Here is a 27,051-nt window from a genome sequence, read left to right as displayed (position 1 = left end):
ACTGCGGGCCACAGCTAGTATATTTCTTATTATTTAGTAATCCTTACTTTCCCGTTTTCAGATTTAGCAGAAACTGCGTAGTTGATAAGGATAAGAGGAACCAATGCAGATATTGTAGATTAAGGAAGTGCTTTAAGGCTGGAATGAAAAAGGAAGGTGAGACGTTGGTTTTAATTTCAATTTCATGGTCATTGTAGTTTAAAATTATTCCACTCGAATGTATAAACATTACCATATGGATATGTAGAAACATTGATTTCTTTATTTGGTTTTTCTTAATCTTAATTGATATATTTATAGGTGCCTTTTTTGTAGCAAATAATAAAATAACATAATGAAGGAAACATGTATGAGAGTATGGGTTATAAGCGTCTTATCATAAAGTGAATAAATTTTAAAATTTTAAATTGCCAACATAGCGCTCCTAAATTAATCTTGTACAGCGCAAAGAGGCTAGTACGAGGCTTCAGACGAACTTTACCCACTGATATGGCAAATTATTTATCTTATCTAGAGTCTAAATTTCAACCACCACAAAAATTCTGCAATATTCTATACTTTTACGCCATGAATAAAAACATATTCATATCGATGACATATTATATTTACCTAAGTTCAACCCGCGGCTTCGGCCGCGAATAACTTGAGGACGAAATAAACAAATAGAAAATCACGGTATCCATTAGTGGAGACAGAAGAATAATAATAGGTTTCTGATTTTTTGTTGAAAATAGGTTTCGGAATTTATCGCGAACTGACAGACAGACGCAGCGGAGGAATTTGTTTTATAATAGGTATCTAATAGTGTATAGTGACTTAATTATTTTTGAAGTCTTCGCGAATAGTCAGCCAGAAAAAACTAGCGAATTATAGTGACTTAATTATTTTTGAAGTCTTCGCGAATAGTCAGCCAGAAAAAAATAGCGAATAGTTTTGTTTTATAATATGTATTGACTTCTATCCATATTATACACGCATAAGCACGCTTATACCTCCTGATATAATTTAAATGACGTTCACAAAAAGTAATGTAAAACGCAAACGTAATGGGTTCAATGAACATAGTGCTTAGTTCGGTGCTAGTTCGCTGTGAATAGTCAAGTGATCATTTATATGGAAAGTGTATGCACGGTTAATCGTTTAAATATAATTATTTTTGGTGGTATATAGCGATAGTTGGAAAGGTCGCTAGTCCAGCAATGTGATAGCACAGAATACTTAATACATAAGTAGTAGCTGTTATAGTCCAACTAAATGTACTGAAATTACTTATAAATATTTTGAATTACCGATGTAAAATGCTTCGTATATTTTGTAAATGTTTATTAGATAGATTTTAATAAAATTATCTGTATATGAACTATGTAATAAAATTAACAGAATTGAAATTTACACATTTTTCGGCATATATAGAGTTCAATAACCAGCTTAAATGGAACAAAATTATTTAATTTGTGAATAAAATTGGGTTGAAATAATAAATACAAATCACAAACATAATATTAATTATTATGAAAATGTAGTCTACACTAAGTGTTGAGATAATTATTAAAATGGCTTACACATACTATGAGTCATATGCAATGCATAAGAAAAATAGGTACTATGAGTAATAATTGCATAAAAATATTAAGTAATAATCACAAAGGATTTATTTTACGGCTATCTATGAAAACAAATGCAATTACCTAACAATAACAATGTGCTAATTTGAATCATACCGAATAGATATTTGCAAGATTGCAAGTTTGCAAAGAATTAAATATTTTTCTCTATGGATTTAAATTTGGTATTGAATACTATTATAATAATAAACTACATCACCTTCGTAAGGGATGCAATCATTCTACATATGCTGTACATTTTATTTAGGGATTTGATTCCAAAAAATATATTTAAATCTTTAAATCTGATACAATACAAGTCTATTTTCAATTGGGATCCAACCACCCCTAAGATCCGATTGCTATAACAACAACTTCCAAGTTAGTCTGATAATTTGTCCAAATCGGGGTTCCAAGATCAAATTTCCCAAACTTCGTTGTTTTAAGGAATTAATACGTAATGCAATAGGCATGTGTCGAAATTTTAGATATACACCCTTCATACACAAATTATTGAATTAGTATCCGCTAAGAAAACTTCCAAAATCCACATTGTGTAATACTTACATTTCTTAGAATCAAAACAATAATTAGTCTAATTGTAGTGACTTAGTGAGCACAAAGTGAACAATATTTGTCGAATAACCCTAATTGGTGATAACTAATTGAAGAAATGGCATTAACAAAACTGATAAGTAACGCATAGCCTATTATATATAGAAGTATGAGAAATCAGAAATATATCAACATGCTCTGTTTGTTTAAAATTTCCACTCACTTTACGGTTCGAAGATATCACTGTTTACATAACATTAATTATATTGATTGCTATTTTATATAAATAAAGCATTAACGCGGGGAAATTAATTTTGTAATTACTGTCTTCGTTATTTGGTGATAATGAATCCCTGAATGTTTTGTAAAAGGATATTGTGATTCGCCGAAATTTTTGTCAATGGTCTAAAACAAAATCTTTATGATTCATTAGCAAATTTATTATTAGCTTTTAAATAAAGACGAATAACCAAATAAGGGCTATATATTATGACGTAATTATCTGCGAATTTCTATATATACGTATGTATTTAAACTATAGGTAAGTGTTAAATTAAATGAAAAATTTCCCATATCAAATTACGATTAATTGACAAACTGTTAATGAAATTAATTATTTCATGAATTCTATAAATTGGATATTAATTGCTATAATTATGTCATATAGCAATTAGTTTAAGTAGTTCTCAAATTCGAGCATCACCTTTCAAACTTGAGACTTTGGAGATTTCATAGACATCGTTTGCCTTATAATACAGGCTGTTGTTTCGGCGATAAATGTTAAAAATATGTAATGACGATTCTAAAGTGCTTCTAAAAGAAGTCTAATTGAATAAATGCATGTTTCAGTTTGAGTTATTTTGCGATTAAAGACGATAAAAAAAACAATCACATTATTGAGGAAATATTCTAGAAGACGTTTCACACTTGACCACTGCATATTAACCTAATTTTTTTAACTCAAAATCTCAACATTCATTCACAGCCGTACAAAATGAGAGGGACCGGATCAACTGCAGGAGGCCATCGTATGAAGAACCGACACAAGCGAATGGACTCTCAGTGGTGTCGCTACTCAATGCTGAACTGTTGAGCAGAAAAGTCACAGATGAGGTATTAAAGTTTTAGTATAAAAAAATCTCCAAAATAATATTATTTAAGTGTTGATAAGAGTAGACTATGCAAAATGTTAAAGCAAGCAGCTAATCCTTAATCTGTACATATAAAGTCGAAGAGTTTGTTTGCTTAAACGCACTCATCTGTTCAGCCATCGGTGCGATTTGAAAAAAAAATATTTCACTGTTAGATAACTATTCCATTTATTGAGGAAGGCTATATAGACATTAAGACCAATAGGAGCAATGCGGGTTAGACCGCGGGGCACAGCTCTCATTGCCAAGGGCATTTCCTTTAAATACGCAGGCGAAGCCGCGGGTCGTATGCTTATTACTAGCTTAAACATCCAAGTGAATAATTGTCAACTTGTTGTAAGAGGGTATATAATTTCATCATCTATATTTTTGTCCTTATCGCAACATTAAAGCTTGTATTTAACAAATAAAACATAAATACAGTAAACAAAAATACACTATATGTATATATAAGTCAAGATAAGTATATTGGAGATAAGTGCATTAGATTATCATCTCAGTACATAAAGTTCGAATAAGAATGAGTCAACAAAAATATGTATATATATGGTAAATAGTGGTACTTAAATATTATTTACATATGGATTGCAGGAGGGTTCAATTTCGTACATTAAATTTTTTTCCTCATCGTTTCTATTTAACTCGAATATAGAATGTCTGTAAAATATAAATAATAATACTTATAAAGACATATATAGTTAAAACTATCTTTCCACCCGCGGCTCTGCCAGACTTGTGAATGGAAATGGCTAGTGTCACTGTGATAAAAGTAGCCTACTTTTCTCTATTTCTAGAGACAAATATACTATACAGTATAAGTAAGGACTGGCAAGGACTATATTAATCTATATTCACCCTTAAACAGACAAACAACACGACAGACGCGGAGATAGGCAATCGTAACTTGGCCAAAATCAACGACGTGTGCGATTCCATCAAACAGCAGCTGCTCATACTGGTCGAGTGGGCGAAGTACATACCGGCGTTCACGGAACTGCATCTGGATGATCAGGTAATAATAATTATGGCAGGTTTAGGTAGTTTTTAAGGGTAAATGTAAAATTATTTTCATCAAAATTAGGCATTTTGATACGAGAAAACAGTTGAACACGTTAGTATAAGGGTAACATTAGGCGACTGAACGTAGTTTCCAGTTTTACTATATCATGAACTAAGATCATGAAATAGGCAGTTGGTCTGAAATCAATGATAATTAATCTGTGTTCTAATTAAATTTAAATTTAATGATATATTATTGAATTTTTTTGACAAAGAAAGTATATGTAAATGCCATCTATCATCATGCGTCAACATGCCTAACTAAAGCTTTCACGATTTTGATTAAAACCTATGTGCATGTGTTTCATCACAAAAATTGAATTGCATAAAATTGTTTCCTCTGATATGTGTCTTATTCCATTGCGATAAAGTTGAGTATCATTAAAGGTGAAATGTATATTTGTATTCTTTAAAATATGTCTTATTCCACAGTGTTAAAGTTCAATATCCTTCATAGCGTTATTACGTGCGAGCATCCGTAAATATGATACGTACTGCAGTTTCTGTAAAATATAGTGTACCTAACTCCATAGAATTAAAATTGAATATTGCTTACAGGTATCGTTATAACGTGCGCACGGTTTTTGCAAAATGTGCCTTAATCCACAGCACTAAAGTTAAATATTATTTACAGGTGGCGTTAATTCGTGCACACAGTTATTGCAAAATGTGCTTTAATCTATAGCATTAAAGTACAATATTGCTTACAGGTGGCGTTATTACGTGCGCACGCGGGTGAACACCTCCTCCTCGGTTGCGCGAGACGGTCCATACATTTGAAGGACGTGCTGTTACTGGGGAACAACTGTATCATCACTAAACATCACATAGGTACGTTATTTATTGTTTTAGAGGATTTTTTAATGCCAAATGTTTGTATGGTGTAACTTGTTGGGTTTAGGATAGTAAAAAAACATATAAATTCATATTAAAATTATGTATTCGAAGGACAATATTAATGAAGAATGAAGAAGAATAAGATTATGAATTAATTAATTAGAAGGTAAGGAGTTTTATAAGGAGAAGGACAAGCCGAACCAATATTAACAATAACGAAAATGGCTACTTATCGCACTTTTTTAATGTAAATTCTGCATTAATTGTCCTAAAGAGATACAGTAATAAAGATTCCTTAGCCTGTGTAGCATTATAGTAAACTTTCTGAACAAAATACTGCTAACAATTTCCCGGGCGCTGGCGGGGGTATATCTTTTAAAGGTATATTTTATACTAGATTTCCGCCCGCGGCTTCGCCCGCGTTTTCAAAGGAAAACCCGCATAGTTCCCGTTCCCGTGGGATTTCCGGGATAAAACCTATCCTATGTGTTAATCCAAGTTACCCTCTATATGTGTGCTAAATTTCATTGTAATCGGTTCAGTAGTTTTTACGTGAAAGAGTAACAAACATCCATACATCCATACTTACAAACTTTCGCTTTTATAATAGTATTAAGAAAAGATCTATTCTCATAAATATTTTTTTAGACGGTAGAATGGATGTGGACATCAGCATGATCGGCATGCGGGTGATGGACGAAATTGTGAAGCCGCTCCGGGAGATCGACATCGATGACACCGAGTTCGCGTGTCTCAAGGCGATCGTCTTTTTTGACCCTAGTGAGTATTGGACATTTTTGTGGTAGTTTTTGTAGTAATTTTGCTTGTTAAATTGGTTTTGATAGTAAAATGTGGGATTTATTTATTGTCTTTTATTAATCAATTTTTGGTAGTGTGTAGTTTTCTTTTAAAAATGGGTCTATCAAGTGGAATAGAATGATGTGGGAAATTTTCATGTCTTTTTTCGTCTTCTACCAATAAAATCAAATATAATATGTAATTTGGTGATGTTCAATATTCCAATGCTTATATGACAAAAAAAAACCGTATACACTATAAATAAATCACGAAATTATGCCCTCCTACCAATACCAATACATTTCCACATGTCTCATTCCAGACGCGAAGGGTCTCTCGCAGCCGCAGAAGATAAAGCAGCTGCGGTACCAGATCCAGATCAACCTGGAGGACTACATCAGCGACCGGCAGTACGAGGGCCGCGGCCGCTTCGGCGAGCTGCTGCTGTGCCTCCCGCCGCTGCAGAGCATCACCTGGCAGATGATCGAGCAGATCCAGTTCGCCAAGCTGTTCGGCGTCGCGCACGTGGACAGCTTGCTGCAGGAGATGCTGCTGGGAGGTGAGAGGAGAGCTGCTGCAGAGCATCACCTGGCAGATGATCGAGCAGATCCAGTTCGCCAAGCTGTTCGGCGTCGCGCACGTGGACAGCTTGCTGCAGGAGATGCTGCTGGGAGGTGAGAGGAGAGCTGCTGCAGAGCATCACCTGGCAGATGATCGAGCAGATCCAGTTCGCCAAGCTGTTCGGCGTCGCGCACGTGGACAGCTTGCTGCAGGAGATGCTGCTGGGAGGTGAGAGGAGAGCTGCTGCAGAGCATCACCTGGCAGATGATCGAGCAGATCCAGTTCGCCAAGCTGTTCGGCGTCGCGCACGTGGACAGCTTGCTGCAGGAGATGCTGCTGGGAGGTGAGAGGAGAGCTGCTGCAGAGCATCACCTGGCAGATGATCGAGCAGATCCAGTTCGCCAAGCTGTTCGGCGTCGCGCACGTGGACAGCTTGCTGCAGGAGATGCTGCTGGGAGGTGAGAGGAGAGCTGCTGCAGAGCATCACCTGGCAGATGATCGAGCAGATCCAGTTCGCCAAGCTGTTCGGCGTCGCGCACGTGGACAGCTTGCTGCAGGAGATGCTGCTGGGAGGTGAGAGGAGAGCTGCTGCAGAGCATCACCTGGCAGATGATCGAGCAGATCCAGTTCGCCAAGCTGTTCGGCGTCGCGCACGTGGACAGCTTGCTGCAGGAGATGCTGCTGGGAGGTGAGAGGAGAGCTGCTGCAGAGCATCACCTGGCAGATGATCGAGCAGATCCAGTTCGCCAAGCTGTTCGGCGTCGCGCACGTGGACAGCTTGCTGCAGGAGATGCTGCTGGGAGGTGAGAGGAGAGCTGCTGCTTGCCTGCCGCCGCTGCAGAGCATCACCTGGCAGATCTGATGATATTGTTACTGGCAACTTCCAATAAAAAAATGTATAAATCTGGAATAATTTGCTATATGCGTTACGGATCTACGATCTTATACGTTTAAACTTTAAAGATCTGCAAATAAACGAAACGAAAAAATTCCATAAAATTATTAAACATAAAAATATCATCAAGCTCATCAGTATAACGATAGCTAACACCACCCTTTAAAAATATGGCTAAAAAACCAATTCGAACAGCCAAGCTAAAAAAATGTTAAACTTCCCCAGGTGCATCAACAGAGAGCGCAGTAGAAGAAGGTCAGACCGATGCCGCAGTGGAGGCCGCGTCCCCGCTGTCCTCGGCCGCGTCGCCGCCGCTCGTGCCGCAGCTGCCGCTCCCCGAGCCGCTGTTCGACCCCGCGCCCTTCAAGCAAGAACCCAACATGTAGACCAATAAAGCTCTATGAAACCAACCGTCTTTGATATTGTACCACAGAAAAAAAAAAACGTCAATGTCAACACAAAAAATATACACGTCAATGTCAAACTGTCATCTTTCGCGCGCTTTTGGAATCGTTGTTTTATTGTATTCGTATTATCGTACGGCTTGTACAGGTATTTTTATATGTATGAATTTTGAAGCCCTTTTTTATTAGCAAATCTCAAGTTTTGAGACGAAAATTATTAGATATTAAATATCTTCGAGTGCCTTGTCTAGATGTATTTATTCTATATGTATCGCCAAAGTTTAGAACGAATTTTATTGAAATATATGAATATTATTATTATATATTTTTAGAGATCTCGATATTTTAGATATGGAATTTCTTAGGTGGAAGTAAAGGTGTCGGTTAAAGTTATTATTTTTGAGAGTTGAACCACGCCTAATATAAAATTTTTATATATTATGATCGATATTTATAAACATTTTTAATGAAAGAGTTATATGCTACTACTAGAACGAGCATGTAATACTTTATATGTAGCGTTTTTATCGTTTCGAAAAATGTACAATATTTAAACTGGTGCTGTACAATATACTATATATGTTATATAAAACCTTTTAATAAATATATTGAGCAAATCTATACCTGTGTTTTAACATTTTTAGCTTATCTAAGATATGAGAAAGACTTATCAGATAAATTCGAAATAAACGAGTATAAATGAATTTTTAAGATTTACTGTGTCACCAATTTTATTTTAGGCGTGTCTATAATGTTAGATCGATCGTGAGTGCATTGTATTTTAGAAAATATTATTTCCTGAACGTAAGATAGTCTTGATTTTGTACCTACTAATATAGGTATATAGTACGTAGACTGAGATAACTTGGAGAATATAGTTAATGTTATATTTTTAAATGCTCAATTTTATATTGTTGGAAGTGGTTACGTGGTAAGTTGGTGAAAGTTAGACTATTTGATGTGGCCTTGACTGTAGCGAGTATCCTAGGCTTGAGCAGGAGCGATTTTTACTGAAGCGATATTTCATACAAGAAAACAATATTGAACATTACCCGTATAAATTATTGGATTTCCTTCATTCGAATATTGGCTATGAATAAATCGCCCATGTAAAAGCTCCTAACGGTGCTTTTTTTGTTAAATGTACATACCATGTTATGTAATTTAGTGTATTTGAAAAATTAAATAATCTGTTACAAAAAATGCCTTTTATTTTCACAATATAAATACTTCTAAAAGCTAATGCGTACTACGAGTAGAATCGTAGTTACTTGGTCATCGGTTTTTCATTTACATCGGCATATCCCTTTCTCCGTGTACATCTGTTTTTGCAATATAAATAAATAACAGAAACTGCAGACACCGCGGACATCGCCAGTAAGGGTATGTAAACTGCAAACATGCTTCTTGTAAAATTATCTAAATATTTCAATGTTATTGTACACAAATAAGACGAGAAGTCTATCAATGTGACAATATGATCTGGCAGAATTATATTTTTATAAATGATGTTTGTTTGTCAATACAATAAAGGAGACCTTCAAATTTAAACATCTGATTGGAGTGGGATAACCTCACAGATAACCTGATATATTTATGAAAAAAAAAATATTTTTAAAACCACAGCGGAGTAGCGTTGCGCCCTACAGTTCGCATGTGACGCTTCAATGCTCCTCGGGAATAAATTGTTTTTTATTTATTTTTTTGTATATTTTATTTTGAATATTATTTTAATAAGGACAATGTCGATAATAGTTTGATAATGAAAAATGCGCTACACTGCGCCTCGCCAATCGCCATATCTGATTAAGAAATATTGTAAACTTTTTCCCTGTACCACAGATAATACAATACTATACGAGTACTGGTAAGTACAATGAAGTCTTAAAGTACTTAAGTAGTAGACTACAAGCCCGCATAGGACAAAAATATGGGTCAAATGAACCACCATGGGACATATCTAGAACGATAGCAGAGCAAAAAATAATAAGATTCATCACTATGCCGTCACTTGTAAGCTGTCCAACTGAGTGCAGATGAGAATTGAAAAGTACAGGTAGACTCGGTAAATTTTGGTCATATATTTTTGTACGGCATTCTTAACCATCGATAGATCCATTAAAAATAATAAGAAACCGCTCAGTGCCGTACAAAAATGGTGGTCCACCAAGTCGGAATTTTTATTTAATTTCCGAGAGTTACCGGGGGTAAATTTGGTCATTTGACCATGTACGGCATCTGTGTCATACTATTGCTATACTGCTTTTAATCCATTATTCCGCAACGCCGTACAAAAATCATGGGGACAAGGGAAAAAAATCGAGAGTTGTAATCCCCTCTCTTTCCCCACTCCAGGGGGTCATTTGACACAACACGAAATAAATTTATTTTTAAAGTATTTTATGCATAGATAATATTTTTTTATGTGCCGTACATTTTCGTTGGTTCAAAGGGGAAAAATCTGAAAAAGAAAAAAATCCATATAACGAAATGTTTGCTTTATATTTTTATAATAAAATATAAATATACATTAATATTAAGAAGCTCGAGGTGGTTAATTATCACCTTGGAAAGTCGGAGTCAGGTGGAATGGACTCCGTTAAATTGATGAACTAATAAAAAAGCTATGAACGAAAAGATGTGAATTATATGCAATCAGTCCATGAATACAGGTAAAGTCACAAGCAAATGCTAGTAATATATACATATTCAAAATGTACAAGTAAAGCGCTTTCAAATGATACCAAACACTGCATATTTATCTTAACTTTATTTTTTTACTCTGTATGTTTTGTCCGCTAGAGGGCGCCACATTAGATTTTGTGAAACCCCATATAGCCTTTAGCTAGCTGGTCGTTGGTTATCCAGTGAACAATTCAGACGCCTCTAATGATATGTCATTTGTCGAATTCTGATAAGTAGTTTAGAAGTTACGAGGGAATAGATGAACATACATACATGACCTGTAAACAACCATAACCCTCCTTTTGCTTTGCCGTAGTTGGGTAAAAATATGTTAATGCCGTACTGTATCAAATGGCCATAAAGCACTCTTAAAATTGTAGCTTTCGTCGCTTTCATCAGCCTAAAAGATGTGGTCTGCACAAAAATGTACGGCATCGTTTTTTCCTAATTTATCTATGTTAATACTATTTAAAACAACGGATAAAGTGTAGAAAACTATTATATTTCATTAATCTACGATGTTTAAACTTTAACAAAATTTCTGGTTTTGCATTTCTCTATAACTTTTTTAGAACGGTTTCTTTTGAACGGCAATACTATACAACAATTGAATTTTACAATATCATGTTAAAAAAAAAGTTCCCGTACAGGGTCAAATGACCTTACAGGTCTTTATATCAAGAATTCGATGAAATTAAGATGATTATTGGTATATATTTAAAAGAACAATTATTTTTTGACGGCATTGCTTTTAATAGTACTTTTGAGTGCTAGATAATGTTTTGGAACCGAAGCCGTACTTAGTCAAATGACCCCCTGGAGTGGGGAAAGAGAGGGGATTGCATCTCTCGATTTTTTCCCCTTGTCCCCATGATTTTTGTACGGCGTTGCGGAATAATGGATTAAAAGCAGTATAGCAATAGTATGACACAGATGCCGTACATGGTCAAATGACCAATTTTACCCCCGGTAACTCTCGGAAATTAAATAAAAATTCCGACTTGGTGGACCAACATTTTTGTACGGCACTGAGCGGTTTCTTATTATTTTTAATGGATCTATCGATGGTTAAGAATGCCGTACAAAAATATATGACCAAAATTTACCGAGTCTACCTGTACTTTTCAATTCTCATCTGCACTCAGTTGGACAGCTTACAAGTGACGGCATAGTGATGAATCTTATTATTTTTTGCTCTGCTATCGTTCTAGATATGTCCCCTGGTGGTTCATTTGACCCATATTTTTGTCCTATGCGGGCTTGTAGTCTATAGTATTACTTCCAGTATGGGAACTTGATGGTACTAGAAGATCTATATAATAAGTAGCGGCCCGCCCCGGCTTCGCCCGTGGTACATGTTTACGTTTTCTCTCCATAAGAACCATTCTCGTACTAAAATGAATATTATTAAAAAATAATTATTGAAATCGGTCCACCCGTTCGCGCATGATGCCATGACCAAGGACAATAGGGATTCATTTTTATATATAGAGATTATACAAGGTGGGCCAAAAGAAATCACCCTATTGGAAGATGATCTCATTTTTGCAAATGACCGCCAATGTCAAATCTATTTTGACATTTGTGTACTAGACAGATGTAGAATACAAGTGAACGAGCCATGGAGCGATAGTCCCCAAGAACGCGGAATATTCGTGCAGTCTATTTTTTTGCGTAACAATTCGTCGCCGATTCCTCGGCCGTCCGACACCGACTGCGCAAACACTGCGCCGTTTGGCCACCAACCTTGAAGAGTATGGGACTCACGAGACGTTGCCAAGAGTGGCCGGTCCCGGAGCGCCCGTTCTGCCGAGAATATCGCCGCTGTTGCCGAGGATGTCGAGCTGTCGCCGGAAACATGCTACGGGCACGGTGCACGCTATAGGGCCATGTTGACTGAGTTTTTTTCTGCCGCAATTGGACGAATTAGGACTGGAGAATATGTGGTTCCAACAGGACGGAGCAACGGCACACACTGCGCCAGCCACAACCGATATTCTGAGGGCGGCTTTCCCGGGTCGCCTCATCTCTCGTTTTGGCGATTTGCACTGGCCCGCAAGATCGCCCGATTTAACCGTTCCAGACTTTTTTTGTGGGGTTTTTTGAAGTCCCGTGTTTACATGAACAAGGCTGAGACCTTGGAAGCCCTCAAGGACTCCATTAGACACGAGTGCGAGAATTTGTCGCCCGAAGTTCTCGCTGAAGTGATGAGAAATGCCATAAAACGAGCCCGTATGGCAATCAATTGTGACGGCGCCCATTTGGCCGATATCATCTTCTCGACTTAACCAATAAAATTTTAAAGGTTCAAATAAACATAATCAAAAATCAGAATCAAAATTTTTCATTTAGAAAAAAAATGAGAGCCAAACAACATCGGATGACTTCTTTTGGTCCACCTTGTAGAAGTTACTCCCAGGAAAAGTTAGAAGAGGGCAAACAATAAAACAACTTATAAAAGTCATATATTTTAATACAACATATACCTATATCACAGACATAAATACAAATAATTAATCAACATTCCCATTTATACTTAATCTAGTTATTAAAATAATATGTACTTATCCTAATTCCTAAGGAAGATTAACATTCCAAAAAATATTTGACAAAATATATGTGCGTTATTGCATTTTATTCCACACTAACTATAATATTTAAAATTATAAAATAATTTCACTATTTTTCTTTTTTTTTAACTTTATCGAGATCAATATTTACAGAAATCAAGACCTTAATAGATAAAATATAAATGCGATTTTTATATCAAAATATTATTTTATATTCAATCTTATAAAAAGAGTCTGTCAGTTTGGCCCAGTTCCTGACTTAATATATATCTTAGTATTAGTTATAAAACACAAACAAAGAGTTCAAACTTTTTAAATTAAAAAAATATTCTCAAAAAATTAAATTTATAAATCTTCTCTATTCCTCGCCTTACACCTCGTGGTGTTGACTCCAACATAACATATTTCAGTATTAATGCCGTTTTCGCGAAGAAAACTCATCCATTGTAACTGCTTCATCGATGGTTTGTCGGAGTCCGTTTTCACTTCGACGAATATTATCTGGAAATTGATTACAATTATATTAAGAAGGCTAAAAGATTTACGATATATGACTGCCTCGCTACTGCAGTGCGTCTGGAATGTTTGCTAATGCGCATACTGACGATTTCTGGGCGATAATACGCAAAAAAAAACAGCGTCTACTTTTAATAGAGTGCGGGGCAGTTGCAACAGCAGATCGAAGATTTTAAGCAGTTCTTTAAAAAATGTAAACTGATTCTTTGTTGTTTTGAATAAAGCATGTAGACTAAATGGGTACATGGAATACCGAGTGTTCCAAAAAGGTTCCGACAGGTTATCACAAAATGATCTGGGTTAATTTATGTTTTTGAACTGGTTAACTTAGATTTAATACCAAGATTTTTAACCTCGGTTAATTATCTATTTACTTATAACCTACAAAAAAAAGAACTTTTTTTATCCAAATTTTTGTATCGTGTATGTTTTTAACGCACTTTAGTGTACAAAAACTCAATATTACCTCTCCAGTAGCGTCATTCCACAGCGTAAGATCAGGGAAGCCGCTCTGCGAGTACCTGTACCGCCTCGCGAGCCGGCCGCACAGCGCCGCCAGCCCGCGCCCGCGCACACACCGCGCCACCCCGCACACGCCCTCCCAGGTTATGGAGCGGACTATACCTGATAGCTCACCTGAAATACATTAACTTTTAATCTCCATACATAAAAATAAATCCCTATTACCCTTTGTAAGGACATCACCCGTGAACTACTGGATTTAGACAGTTTACAGGTGTCATTTTAAAATGTCCGTGTAATACTTTATTGGACAGATAAATTTTAACCAAGGATTGAAAAATCGGCCCTATATAGACGACAAAGATTCGTTACAAAAAAAAAGGTTAAATATTGTCTTAAAAGCCTGATAAAAGGATAATACCACTAACATCAGTTCACAATCAAGTGATTGTGAACTGTTGTTTCACAATACACACATTCACACATACACACAATATTCACATACAATTTTTTTTATCAGATGTAAAAAAAATTGTATAAAATTGACTCCACGATCTCTCATAAATGCATACAGAACCGCGAGCTTCCGATAGATATGTTTTTAAAATAATAAATATTCTTGGTATAATTAATAAAACTAAACTACAGCTAATGTTGTAAGTTAATGTTGCCAAAAAAGTAGTTAATCTATACTAATTATATTATAAACTGTTTGTTTGAACGCGCTAATTTCAGAAACTACTGGTCCGATTTGAAAATTATTTCGGTGTTAGATAGCCCATTCATCGAAGAAGGCTATATATCATCACGCTACGACCAACAGGAGAGGAGCCACGCTGGTGAAACTGCGGAGCGCAGCTAGTTTTAAAATAATATCTTACCCTCCGGCCGTGCGTCCCAAATTCGCTTCATGCTTTCAATAACCTCCTGTTCACTTAAATTCTCTATCTCCTTGAGTCTTTCTTCTATTAAACACTTTCTATTCTCATAGAAATCGTCGAACATATCTAGCGGGTACCTCTGATAGTGGGATAGAAATATACCTCGCACGCCGCGTAAATTCGCATATATTATATCCCAGAACAGAAGAAAGAATAGAGTCGTTATTATTCTGCCTTCCCAGTGACCACCTGTGGAAAATGTGATTTTAATTGTAATTAAATATTGCCTAATATATTTATGTGAAATGTGAAAATATTTTGGAAGGGGTTTTGTAATCTAACTAATATTATAAAGCTGAAGAGTTTGTTTGTTTGAACGCGCTAATCTCGGGAACTACTGGTCCGTTTTGAAAAATTCTTTCAGTGTTAGATAGCCCATTTATCGAGGAAGGCTACACTTATATCATTTCGCTAAGACCAGCAGGAGCGGAGCACTGCGGTTAAAACCGCGGAGCACAGATAGTTAATAATATTCTTAACTATCTTACACTATAATGGATGAACTAACCTAAAATAAATATTAACAGATATCACTCCCAATATTACATATGCGAAAGTAACTCTGTCTGTCTGTCTCTTCTACGCGCCTTGACCATTGAACCTGTTTGAATGAAAATTTAAGAGAAAGTGTAAGACCTGAGAAAGGACATAATATGATAGATTTTATTCCGGAAATCCCACAGAAACGGGAAAAATGCGGGTTTTTACTTGACTAAGCGAAGCCTACCATAATACTAATAATATACATGAATTCAATTCACAATTCACATTCATGATATGCTTTTGCTTACCGTGTGTGTACTCTCCCTTATGTATGTAATAATATTTACAATATTCCTCAGCCTCCAACACTGTAAGGGAACCGTCACTTGACCACACTTCAAATTTTAATTTTCCCCGACCATAACTCCTAAAAGATATAAACAAATATTTAGCTTTCTAATAAAAAAAAAAATATCAAAATCAGTTCACTCAGTCAAAAGTTCTGAGGTAAAAATCAGTTGAATTGAGCATGTCCCTTTTTTTAAGTCGGTTAAAGACGCGTCTTGGAAACATAACAATAAACTCACTCCATAGGTTGCTTGTTTATGTGTCTGGATTTAATATTCTTTTCTAAAATGCTTTCTTTTTGTGCATATTTCAACAGAATGGACGCTAGTTTCTCGCATAATTTGTTTGTCCGTCTGTTTACGAGCTTGAGTGCTCGAGGGCGCATGCAATCCATTTCCTCTTCAGAAATATCTAAATTAAAACCTTCTATCAGTACTTCCGCTGCCTGCAAAACATCAAATTGTGTAATAATAATACTTGTCTAAAAAATTAAAAAGCTTCTTAATTAAAACCAAATTAGTGCCCTCTAGTGGCAATCTTTTCAAAATAACTTTCCTTTCTGTTAAAATACCCTTACACAGTTATGTGAAAAACTGACTAAGGACACATTAAGAATCAATACCTATTACCTGGTATACTAAATAACTTACTACTACTGCCCATTACTTTAAAAAGGCGTGTGTGCAGAAGTGAAATTTCTTTGGCAAGATTCAAAGATACCAAAATCGTCGCCTTACTTCATGACATGACGGTATTATCATCATGCGACCTTGAAATTTTACTCAACGCGCAAAGAAGTTTCATTTGAAAAACAAATAATTTTTTATTACTAACTTTATCAGGAAATTTCAACAGGTTTTCATATATGAGCGCTTTCTCTGCATACCATTCTGCTTTCTTATGTACTCTAAAAGCATCCTGCTGTATTAATTCCTTCAAGATATCCAATGCTAGTTGACAATAGCCCTCCATTTGGTTGGATAATTTCTTTAAATCTACAATACCACTATGTAATATCTTGATATAGAAATATACAGGTGTGAATCTTCTCAACCAAGTGGGCAGCGCCTTGTAACTGAAATTATTTCGTTTATTTCAGTTTTTTTTAATATTATTTTTTTTCATAGAATATTAAATACTAATATTATAAAGCTGAAGAGTTTGTTTGTTTATTTGTTTGTTTGAACGCGCTAATCTCGGGAACTACTGGGCCGATTTGAAAAATTGTTCGGTGTTAGATAGCCCATTTATCGAGGAAGGTTATAGGCTATATATCATCACGCTACGACCAACAGGGGTGGAGCCACAGGGGTGAAACCGCGCGGAGCAGCTAGTTAAATATAATAGTTAACTTTTAAGTACATATATGAACTCAGTATCTTGAATACATATTTAAGAGTAAAGTATGTTTTATTGTTTTTAATTAACAAATGTTTTGTATAAGTATTTTAGAAAGCTAAGTTATATTAAAAAAATATAGTAAAAATACCTTGTCATATCTGCTTTATTTATATGCAAGTATAGGTTATATACTTTTTCCACGATTTTGCATTTTTCTCGTGAATCTGTGCTGTCCAAAAACTGTTCGTATATTGTACCAGCTTTTATGTACCTAAAAATAATGTCATCCTTAACAATATTATAAAAACTATGGTTTATGTTATTTGTTTTTCTTCCTATGATATTATTTTTTGTCTATGGAGACAGTAAGGAGGTTATAAGAGAATGTATAAGTAGCCTATAGGTTACTTTTTAATGTAAAGAAAATTTTTTGAACATGCCACAACCAAAATGCTAGTGTTCAAGTGGTAACTAAGCGAATTTAATTTTAGAATAAGGCTATTCAAGTGCTTAACTTGTCATTTTACCGTTTAAGTAAATATAAAAAGGCTATCTATAATGGTGTTTTATTGGGCATAACAAACCTCTGAAACTCTTGTCTATTCTTGAAAACTACACTTGCATTATCTATGCCCATGTCCTTGTCAATCGGATAAGGTTCTCTATTTATTTTGTCATAAAGAATCACCAATTCTAGTTTCTTCTCTCTTAGTATATTGTAATCCATCCCTAAATACATAAGAATGTATAACTCGTTAAATGTCCTGCGACATTGATCACTTAGTTCATAACAGGGACCCAATTTTGTACTAATCCTGAAAATAAAATATGAATATTTAAATAATCTGTGACATCTAAACCAAAATATTATTCAAATGAATCATTTTACAAAACGTAATTTAACCCATTGACCACCGAGCGCCCCGATCGGGGCGCAACACAATAGAATATCTATTGTGTCTGTGATTCCGGGGACTGATGGATTAATAATAATTGTACAATCTTCAATTATTAAAAGATAAAAAAAAATGTACATTAAAAAGTTATCAACTTGTAGATATTAAACACATTTGTGCAAGAACATGGTGATATAAAAGAATGGGTAGTTAGAATTCCAATGATCCATTGTCCAACAATTAATTGAATGCCTTAGCAGGCAATGCATTCTATATCATTTATAGGACTACTTACACTAACTGCATACATAATTATAAATAGATTCAATTTCAACTATAAGAACACTGCTATAATTAAAGGTTTCTCCTGACATAAATTTTCACTTAAATTATAAGAATACTGTGTATTCTGTAAAATTTTAAATAAAATTAAATAAACTTACACATTAAGAACTCTTTTTCTATTGTTACTCTTGGAAAGCCCCATAAAGCTACCAATGCTACATTGTCGACTCAATTCTTCCAAGGAGTGTTTAGCATCTTCTTTGTTTGTAAATTTCAATTTAAATTCCTTACAAATTGCTTTGACCTCATTTACTTTCAGCATATCAATATAGTCATTTAGTTGAAGATCTTTCATTTCAGCTTTGAATTATAAAAAAATATCAATGAATCATGTACATAAAGTATACAATGGTAGGATTATAAAAAAAACACCACTCAGTAATAGTAGCTTTTCTCAAATCAAAAATATAAATACATTGTTAAAATCAGACATTGTTCCTTACCTAGATTTCCAATAGCGACCAATAGTCTGTTTTCCACTAAGCAATTTAACATCTCTTTAAATGCCATATCATTGATTGCTTCAAAAGATATGCTTTGTAATGTGCTGACCCTGTACCAGCCTTCTTTTCGCCAATAAAGCCTACACACCAACTGCAATCCTGGCTTAACTAATTTCAAACATTTTGCTAATAAATCCTGTGAAGTAGGATCCAACAGAGGTTTTAAGGCTGCATCATTCAAATACTGATAAATTATTTGAAGCATAAAAATTGCTGAAATTAGTAATAAATTTAAAGAATTTGTATAAAATCACACAAACAAATTCATAATTTGTTGATGTATTCTTTAAACAATGAAGTAAAAAGAAAATAAGAATCATACTTTTATCATCCAATGCAGTACAGAGTTGCTCAAATTCTGTACTCTTATCTTGGTCATTAGTATTTCTATTTAATTCTTCATTAAGATTCCTCTTAGCTTTTGATGGTGTTTTCACATACATGTTACGTTTTTTATTTGGTGAAAAGTACTTTCTCGCAGATTTAGGTGTACTTTTTGGAGTGACTGGTGAAGATTTAGTGTCAGGTGGAGTATAAATAACAGTCACGATAGAAGAATCGGAGCACAGCTCGTCAATTGTATTCTCATTTTCCACTATCAACGAATTAAAAAATTCATCCTCATCATCGCTTACCAAGTTAATTTCATTTTCAGCTTCATTTTCTTGTTTTAATTTTGGTGTTTTGCTCGGCGATACTGTTGCTGGACTTTCAATTATCCGCTTTTTGGTCCCAGAATCCATTTCAAATTTTAAAGTTTTAGAAACTCTACTTTTATAGAAACTGTCCAATGTTAATTGCCGGCTCATTATATTACCTTACCGTAGATTTACACACACGATAACACAACTATTTTTATCATAATCAGTGCACTTGTACGTGTACCACTTTTGAAATCTACGGTACAGAGCAATTAATCCTGTTCGTACTGGTTTAACAATGCTTATCACACTTCACTTGGTAAACATACAGCAATAACTTGCATACAAAAGTTCTCTTTGATTTTATGTGGATTGTAAATGCATTTTTTTTTAAACATTACTTAGGTAAATTAAGTATTCAAAACACGTTTGACAGAGACACTAAAGTTGACATTTGACTGTTTGACATTATTAAAAAGTTACCCATAGAGAAGCATTTACGGTGCATTTACATCAAACGAACATAGAGCTGGAGCTAGAGCTTGAAGAGCATTCTTTCGTGATCCTTTAGTGTAAAACTGTAAACGAAAACTCGTATTCAGTGGTGTTCAGTATTTTAGAACATTGTATAGAATGAAGAATCTTTTCGAACGCAATAAGAATTTGACATAGTGGGGTTGGAATGAGCAAGTAGTAAATGCACCGATAAAAATATTTTAGAGTACCTATGTCCTATACCTTGCCTATACCCAAAGTAAAGTTTACTCTTCGCATAGTAAGTAGGTAATAATTTTTAAACAGGATCGAGGAGCCGAGGTCTCGTGAGTCGTGGCTGAAAAACAAGGCGAGCGAGGGAGGAAATGTGTCACTTTCTAACAGGGTGCTTGGGGTGATCCTTGGGTGATCACAATTCACAACAACAACAGACAACAGCTTATAAATTTACAAATAATAGAAAATTACTTGTGTAGTACAAGTAATTTTCTTTACCTGATCTTTCAGCGGTCGTGACTACAAAAATGACGACTATATACAAAAACGACGAAGTGCACTAAAGCTTGCGCATAGGTAGTGCATTCTAAGGTCTGGTGATAGTTTTTAGAATAGGTACTAGAGATTGATATAGTTAGGCTACTTTATACCGCAGTGAAACATCACGTCATACAAGTGGGAATTTTCTTCATTCACAGGGGCGAAGCCGCGGGTAACGTCGCGTGAATTAATATATAATTTGTAATCGAGAATGCCATGACTTCTTTATAACTCTTTAATAAATTGTAGTCTAGTTAGGTAAGTAAAAAACATGTCAAAAGAAATAAGGAGATCTACAAAAGAATCGTTGGGCAAATTAAGCATTGGAGTACGGCGACGTACGAGTGCCAAGCAAAGATTGGTAATTTGTACATTTTATAAAATGTATAATATGAACAATTAACGTAGGTATCAAATCAAAATCAAATCATCAAAAAGAAATAAATAATTTAAACCACGATATGCGACTACTACCGCGAGAAGAAGATACTTTTAAAGTAGGTGGTACCCTCACTCACAAATTACCTACCTACCCCTTTAACAACAGTATAACAAATTCCTATGTATTTTATAATCTACTTGTACTGTATAGTATAGTAACTAGATATCGATTAAACAAACAAAATGTCGATATCAAAACCGACTTCTAAACAGGTCAGGACCTATCAACCGACATATCAGTTGAACCCTCGAAAGCGTTTTAACACAGAGATCATCGAGAAGATTCTACGACGCATAGTGGACTCAGAATTGGAAGAAATAGAGTACAGCGAGAAAGCTATCCCTGAGTTATGCGCAAGTTTAGCGGATAATATACGCACAGCAATTAAAGAAGAGAACTATGACAGGTAACTCCTTCCTAACCATAACCAAAGAATATTTTCGAAATTAGCTCATCCCTAGAGTCAATAACTACGTGTTCTAGAGGCGTATTTTAAACTAAGAAATACTGAAAATTACTGAAGGTACGTAATCAGTATTAGGCTCGGGTATTAGGTATGGCAGGTATTGTATAAAGAACATTTAATTGCGCTGTTTTATTTTTCTCTATCATAAGTGCTTGATAATAAACCTCTTTACAAATCGAATTTTGTAATCTATAAAAAAAATGAGAAAGCCACTGAGGTAACATCAAAATTAGGTAACTGTCATAATAAAATTGTTTGCTAAATAAATGTTTGAGTGCAATAACTAAATACAGGAAAAAATGAAGCCTTTGTTAAAATAAATCAAGACAAAATTTGGCAAAATGATGTACATATTGCCCATGATAGCCGGCATGTCCATTATGTCGTGCTTGTATTGTTTCTGTTGTAGAAAATCTTGCTGATTCTTTACCAAGTTTATTATGTAGTAAGTTTTTTATAATCAATCCATATTATAATCAATTAAGCACTTAATTCGGTTAAATATTTGATTCGATGTCCCCGAATTTCATTATTTTGTGCTGTTTAATCGATAGCTGGTAGTGGATTTTCTTAACAAACTGCTTTTCTTTTCCAACAAAAATGCGTAGTTTTTGTGAAAATCGAAAATGAAAATTATTTTTTTAAGGTTATTTTTGTACTAAAAACGACACTTTTATACCATTGTCGTATTAAAACTTCTAGTAATCTCGCACACAGGCAATATTTTTAAATATATTGCCGTATTATTAATTTATTTATAACAATTTCTTAAATTATATTACCTGAAAAATGTAAGTTTGTATTTACCACGTATTTACGACATGCCATTATAGATAATAAATGTTATATGACGCGTTCACAATTGTAGAAAATAAATATAATTCGAAAGTGATTTTTAAAATGAATTTGTCAAAAATAATTTTAAGGACAGCGCTAGTCGTCCGCTAAACGGATGAATAAAATAAATTAGTTGTCCGATTACCGGATGAATAAAATAATTTAATCGTCCGATAATTCTTTAGAGAACTGCCGCACGTATTATAGGTTTTTTGTAAGGGGAAGAGAGGGGGGAGGAGGGCACACGTAGGTATTTGATTTTTTTTGCGCGTCGACGGAGCCCCGCTTCGCGGGGCTCCTATTTCTGTGTATTTTTTTTTAAGAAACCTAACCTAACCTAACCTAACGGCTAACATAACCTAAACTTGATTTTTTTTGCGCGTCGACGGAGCCCCGCTTCGCGGGGCTCCTATTTCTGTGTAGTTTTTTTTTTTAAGAAACCTAACCTAACCTAACCTAAAGGCTAACCTAACCTAAACCTAACCTAACGAATTGAGGGCGCATATCTCGGCCATTTTTTATTTTAGAGAAAAGTTGTTCCTATAAAACATGCTTATATTAGCGTAATCTTTACGATAAAACAATATCTTTACGATAAATAGGTGTTATAATGACACCAACTCCATCAAAAAAATTCTAAGTCCTGAGCCCCCTTTGCTTTAGTCCAACCCAACTAGCTTTAGTGTTAAAAGGTTATCTAGTAATCCGAATAATCGGACGATTAAATTATTTTATTCATCCGGTAATCGGACGATTAAATTATTTTATTCATCCGGTAATCGGACGACTAATTTATTTTATTCATCCGTTTAGCGGACGACTAGACACTAATTCGTAATTTTAATTTAGATAGCATTTGATAATAAAAATTTTACGATACATAAATAAAATACAAACAGGTTGTTTAAACCTACGTAGTTTTTTTTTGTTTGAGTGGGAATCGCCCTAAAGTCGCTTCTGGCACTCGCCGGCCGCTGCCGCGGCACGCTCGCTTCGCTCGCTCGGCTCGTGCGGCAGTTCAACCGTTAACCTAACACGAATACAAAATATGGAACGATTTTTGGCTATACTAAATTGTTAAAATACTATTTTAACAAAATAAATTGTAATATGTAAATAAAGTAATAGGTACGTAAATATATTTAAAAATAATGCGTGTGAGTGTGATAATTAGACATTTTGATACTATAATGGCTTAAGATTTTACTTTAAGTTGCGTTTTTAGTACAAAAATAACCTTAAAAAATATCATTTTCAATTTCGATTTTCACAAAAACTACGCATTTTTGTTGGAAAAGAAAAGCAGTTTGTTAAGAAAATCCACTACCAGCTATCGATTAAACAGCACAAAATAATGAAATTCGGGGACATCGAATCAAATATGCAGCCCTTAATTCAGAGCTAAGTATAGATTCTTTCAAATGCCTACATTAAAATGCAGTGCCCCGACAAGAAACCAATATTTCCAACTTTATTTCCCCTGGTTTAATGATCTAAGCCCCTGGTATATATGAGTAGGCAACCTTTTCATAGTCATTTTAGTTCTAATTTCTAAAGCTTGCATTTTAAGTTCAATATTTATAATGTGATTTAATTCCAGATATCGTATAATAGTATTAGTGACTATCGGTCAGCGACGCCAGCAAAGTGTGCACATGTTCCATTCATTCCTCTGGGATCACGACCGAGATGCTTTCGCGTCCTACAATTTTGAGAATTGCCAGATCTATGCTAACGTGGTTGTCTATGGAGTGTATTTGGACTGATTATGATTGAATAAATTTTACGCTGTAAGCTTTGTATTTCTTTTTGTATTACACATATATATTAGCTAAAGACATCGTTCCGTCGCAGGCTCTTAAACCAAGCTTAGACCAAGAGATGACCTCTACGATTCCTTGTTATCTTACATAATATTAACACAGTATTACAATATTATTTCCTAATTGTAATACTGTGATATTAATTTGTTTTTGTGTATTCTGAAACATAAAACAGAAAAAAGTAGAAAATTGAAAGGTACCCGTCGAATTTTTGCAATTTCAGTTCTTTTATGCAGACCGTGGTAACTAACCATTGTCTAGCTACCTACTAGTTATTATTCTGTTCCATTGTACAAATATCATATGATTATATTAAATATCTACGTCTATTTGTATAGAAGTAGGTACCTACCTTCGCTATTTAATTGCTTTTTCATTCACGGTTTGTCATAGCAGATATTGATCATATTCTGGAGTAGTAGCAATATCACAGATTACAAAATAGTTATGGCCTATGCTAGACTTTTATTAATTTCAAAGCAATGCATTTTTGCAATTCGTAAAATTGAACCTACGTCAAGTAAATCGCCTGTGTCCGTGCGTGTATCTAATAATCACTACATAGTATAAAACAAAGTCGCTTTCTCTGTCCCTATGTCCTTATGTCCCTATGTCCCTTTGTACGCTTAAATCTTTGAAACTACGCAACGGATTTTGATGCGGTTTTTTTTAATAGATAGAGTGATTCAAGAGGAAGGTTTATATGTATAATAACATCCATTAAATTGTGGAGAAGTACTGTTATTTTTGAGGTTTCTAATGTGATGTCGTAAAAAATTACATTTTTTCCGCTTACATTGCAAACGCAGGCTGAACCCTACGAGTTTTATCAAAATAATGTACTAAGTATTATACAAATTGAAAAGGTCTACAGAAAAGTCCGCGATGGTATATGTCTATCTCTTATGGATAACCCACAATATTGATGTTTTGCATTAAAACAAAACATGTATTATGTGTCGAATAAAACACACAGCGTTGGTGAAGAAAGCTGTCTATGAATCCTATATATCTCCATGAAAAAGGGTCACCTTACCGAATATCGATGGATCTTTCACCTCACTAGCAAGAGCGCGTCCCTAATATGTCATCTGTCATCGCCAATTTGACATCACCTTTGAAGCGCTGTCATCTGCCTCTGCCGGCATAGCATCTTCATCAGCAAGCAGTAAACTGCAACGCTGTGTGTTTTATTCGACACATAATACATGTTTTGTTTTAATGCAAAACATCAATATTATGTGTCTTTCTAAAACACACAGCGTTGGTGAAGATGTGTTTGATATCTGCTGGTGAAGAAAGACATACAAACGCTATGTTGAAAATAAATTATCTTGTTAATATTGTAATACCTAAGAGTATTAACAACTTAAATTTCATTCCTTTCAGAATGTTAAATGAACCTCTTGTATTGTAAAATAAAGTTATATTTTAAATTCTAAAAACAATACAAGGGGGTATGTAGCAACAACAAAAATTGTTTTTCTTTCATGTAAGAACTAACCATATATCCTCTAAATTTTAAATTATTCTCCTCAGATAATCATAAGCCAATACTAATGAACTAAGTCTTAGAACCTAAGAACTGATTTATTATTTCTCTGTATCTTTGAAACAAATCAAAGTTCAAATAATAAGATAAAAATAACATTTTAAAAATTATAACTCAAAGGAAGATCAATGTTATCAAGGATAAACAATGGAGCCTCTAAGGCTAAATACTACAGTAAATAACATCTGTATATAAAATAACTATAATACCAATGTTAACACAACTGTACCTTAAGCTTTAAGCATGTTTGTTACACATTGATCATTACTTGGATCTTAAATCAATTACAATTAATTAAATAATTAATTAAACAGTTTAAGGTTACCTTAAAGTAAACCAGACTCACTGGCACTGGCTAAATTGACTGATTGACAGTAAAACTTTATAAAGGACTGTATGGTCCTTCCATTGCCTCAACAGGTTGGTGCCCTTACCACCTTCTTGAAGCCACTGCTGGACAGGGTTGCTACTGTCTTTAAGATCTGGAAGGACCTTATCTAGCCAGACATAAAGGTTTGTATTGCAAGCTTAAAGGGTCCGCCCCTCTATAGATAAGAATCAATTATCTACTTTTAAGACTGAAAATCAGTCCTTTGTTACTTGAACCAACCCTTCCACATGGGTCACTGGGCATATTTATGTGTCTGGTTGTCCTCACAACCGACCCCTGATGGATAATATGTTGTTGTATCCATTTTATATCCAAATTCAGGTCAGGTTATAATCTTATTTTGCTGCGATAAAAAACTCTATTTTGAGATCTTCAGAAGTCATGTTCATGTCATGAGCTTCTCGGCCTGACCCCAGTAATAGCATAAGAGCTCCTGAGAGAATAGGGTCAGCTTGCTTATGATAGACCTAGGCTAATTAAAATTAATTAATTTAATTTAATTAGCTAAATAGAATGTCTGTGTACTAGATTACATGCATTCTTCTATTTTTTTTTTTTTTTTGCATTATGAAAGTCACCTCCTGCTTGGAGGATCATATGTTGGCACTGTGGAGGGGCACCACTACCTAACTGCTCTTTCTCCTTTGCTCTACAATGGGCTTTTTTTCTCCCCCCCCCCCCCCCCTTTTCTGACTGAGCAGTTGGGGGGTAAGGCCATTCACCAATGGTCTGAGTGCTCCTGACTTCCGGGTCAATAACCATATATAACCATAATAGTCAATAACCATAAGCCATCTTTAGGCGCTTGACATCGAGTTGCGGAGAAATGCCCGTATATTATTATTATTTATTATATTAACCATAAGCCACCCTTGGGTGCTATGTATCTGCCCGGGTCCCGGGGTGCGAGGTG

At 34.8% G+C, this 27,051-nt stretch overlaps 3 protein-coding genes across 6 annotated transcripts in view; 2 read left to right on the top strand and 1 right to left on the bottom strand.

The window, feature by feature from the left end:
• Nucleotides 1-8,303, top strand: part of LOC149901711 (transcription factor HNF-4 homolog) — a 40,151-nt gene extending 31,848 nt beyond the window's left edge. For 3 of the 4 annotated variants that reach the window (XM_090110606.1, XM_090110608.1, XM_090110607.1), the window contains exons 3-8: nucleotides 62-156; nucleotides 3,145-3,272; nucleotides 4,176-4,322; nucleotides 5,080-5,200; nucleotides 5,855-5,986; nucleotides 6,327-6,797. In XM_090110606.1, the coding sequence (XP_089966732.1) occupies nucleotides 62-156; nucleotides 3,145-3,272; nucleotides 4,176-4,322; nucleotides 5,080-5,200; nucleotides 5,855-5,986; nucleotides 6,327-6,682 (979 nt within the window). In that variant the 3' untranslated portion in view covers nucleotides 6,683-6,797. Of the gene's footprint in view, nucleotides 1-61; nucleotides 157-3,144; nucleotides 3,273-4,175; nucleotides 4,323-5,079; nucleotides 5,201-5,854; nucleotides 5,987-6,326; nucleotides 6,798-7,685 lie in introns of those variants that run through there. The other variant, XM_090110609.1, reaches the window with a different exon arrangement.
• Nucleotides 8,304-13,139: 4,836 nt separating this feature from the next.
• Nucleotides 13,140-19,992, bottom strand: LOC149901710 (fanconi-associated nuclease 1-like). Its single transcript, XM_090110898.1, has 11 exons — nucleotides 19,277-19,992; nucleotides 18,895-19,167; nucleotides 18,550-18,751; nucleotides 17,795-18,025; nucleotides 17,359-17,481; nucleotides 16,704-16,944; nucleotides 16,109-16,314; nucleotides 15,830-15,948; nucleotides 14,979-15,227; nucleotides 14,102-14,271; nucleotides 13,140-13,620 (listed from the first exon to the last, which is right to left on the bottom strand). Exons 1-11 carry the CDS (start codon nucleotides 19,761-19,763, stop codon nucleotides 13,465-13,467), a joined length of 2,457 nt encoding a protein of 818 aa, XP_089967024.1. The 5' UTR covers nucleotides 19,764-19,992; the 3' UTR covers nucleotides 13,140-13,464.
• Nucleotides 19,993-20,224: 232 nt separating this feature from the next.
• LOC149901709 (dynein light chain Tctex-type 5-A-like) lies at nucleotides 20,225-24,153 on the top strand. The gene is made up of 3 exons (XM_090111229.1): nucleotides 20,225-20,988; nucleotides 21,282-21,475; nucleotides 23,973-24,153. The coding sequence occupies exons 1-3, from the start codon at nucleotides 20,899-20,901 to the stop codon at nucleotides 24,136-24,138; spliced, it is 450 nt and encodes a 149-aa protein (XP_089967355.1). The 5' UTR covers nucleotides 20,225-20,898; the 3' UTR covers nucleotides 24,139-24,153.
• Nucleotides 24,154-27,051: the final 2,898 nt, after the last annotated feature.

The sequence above is a fragment of the Colias eurytheme genome, chromosome 16 (assembly GCF_061535395.1).
Source record: "Colias eurytheme isolate Ceu_HAF_F1 chromosome 16, ilColEury1 Martin Lab GWU primary, whole genome shotgun sequence".
NCBI classification, from domain to species: Eukaryota; Metazoa; Arthropoda; class Insecta; order Lepidoptera; family Pieridae; genus Colias; species Colias eurytheme.
This window is presented reverse-complemented; position numbering and strand designations above follow the sequence as displayed.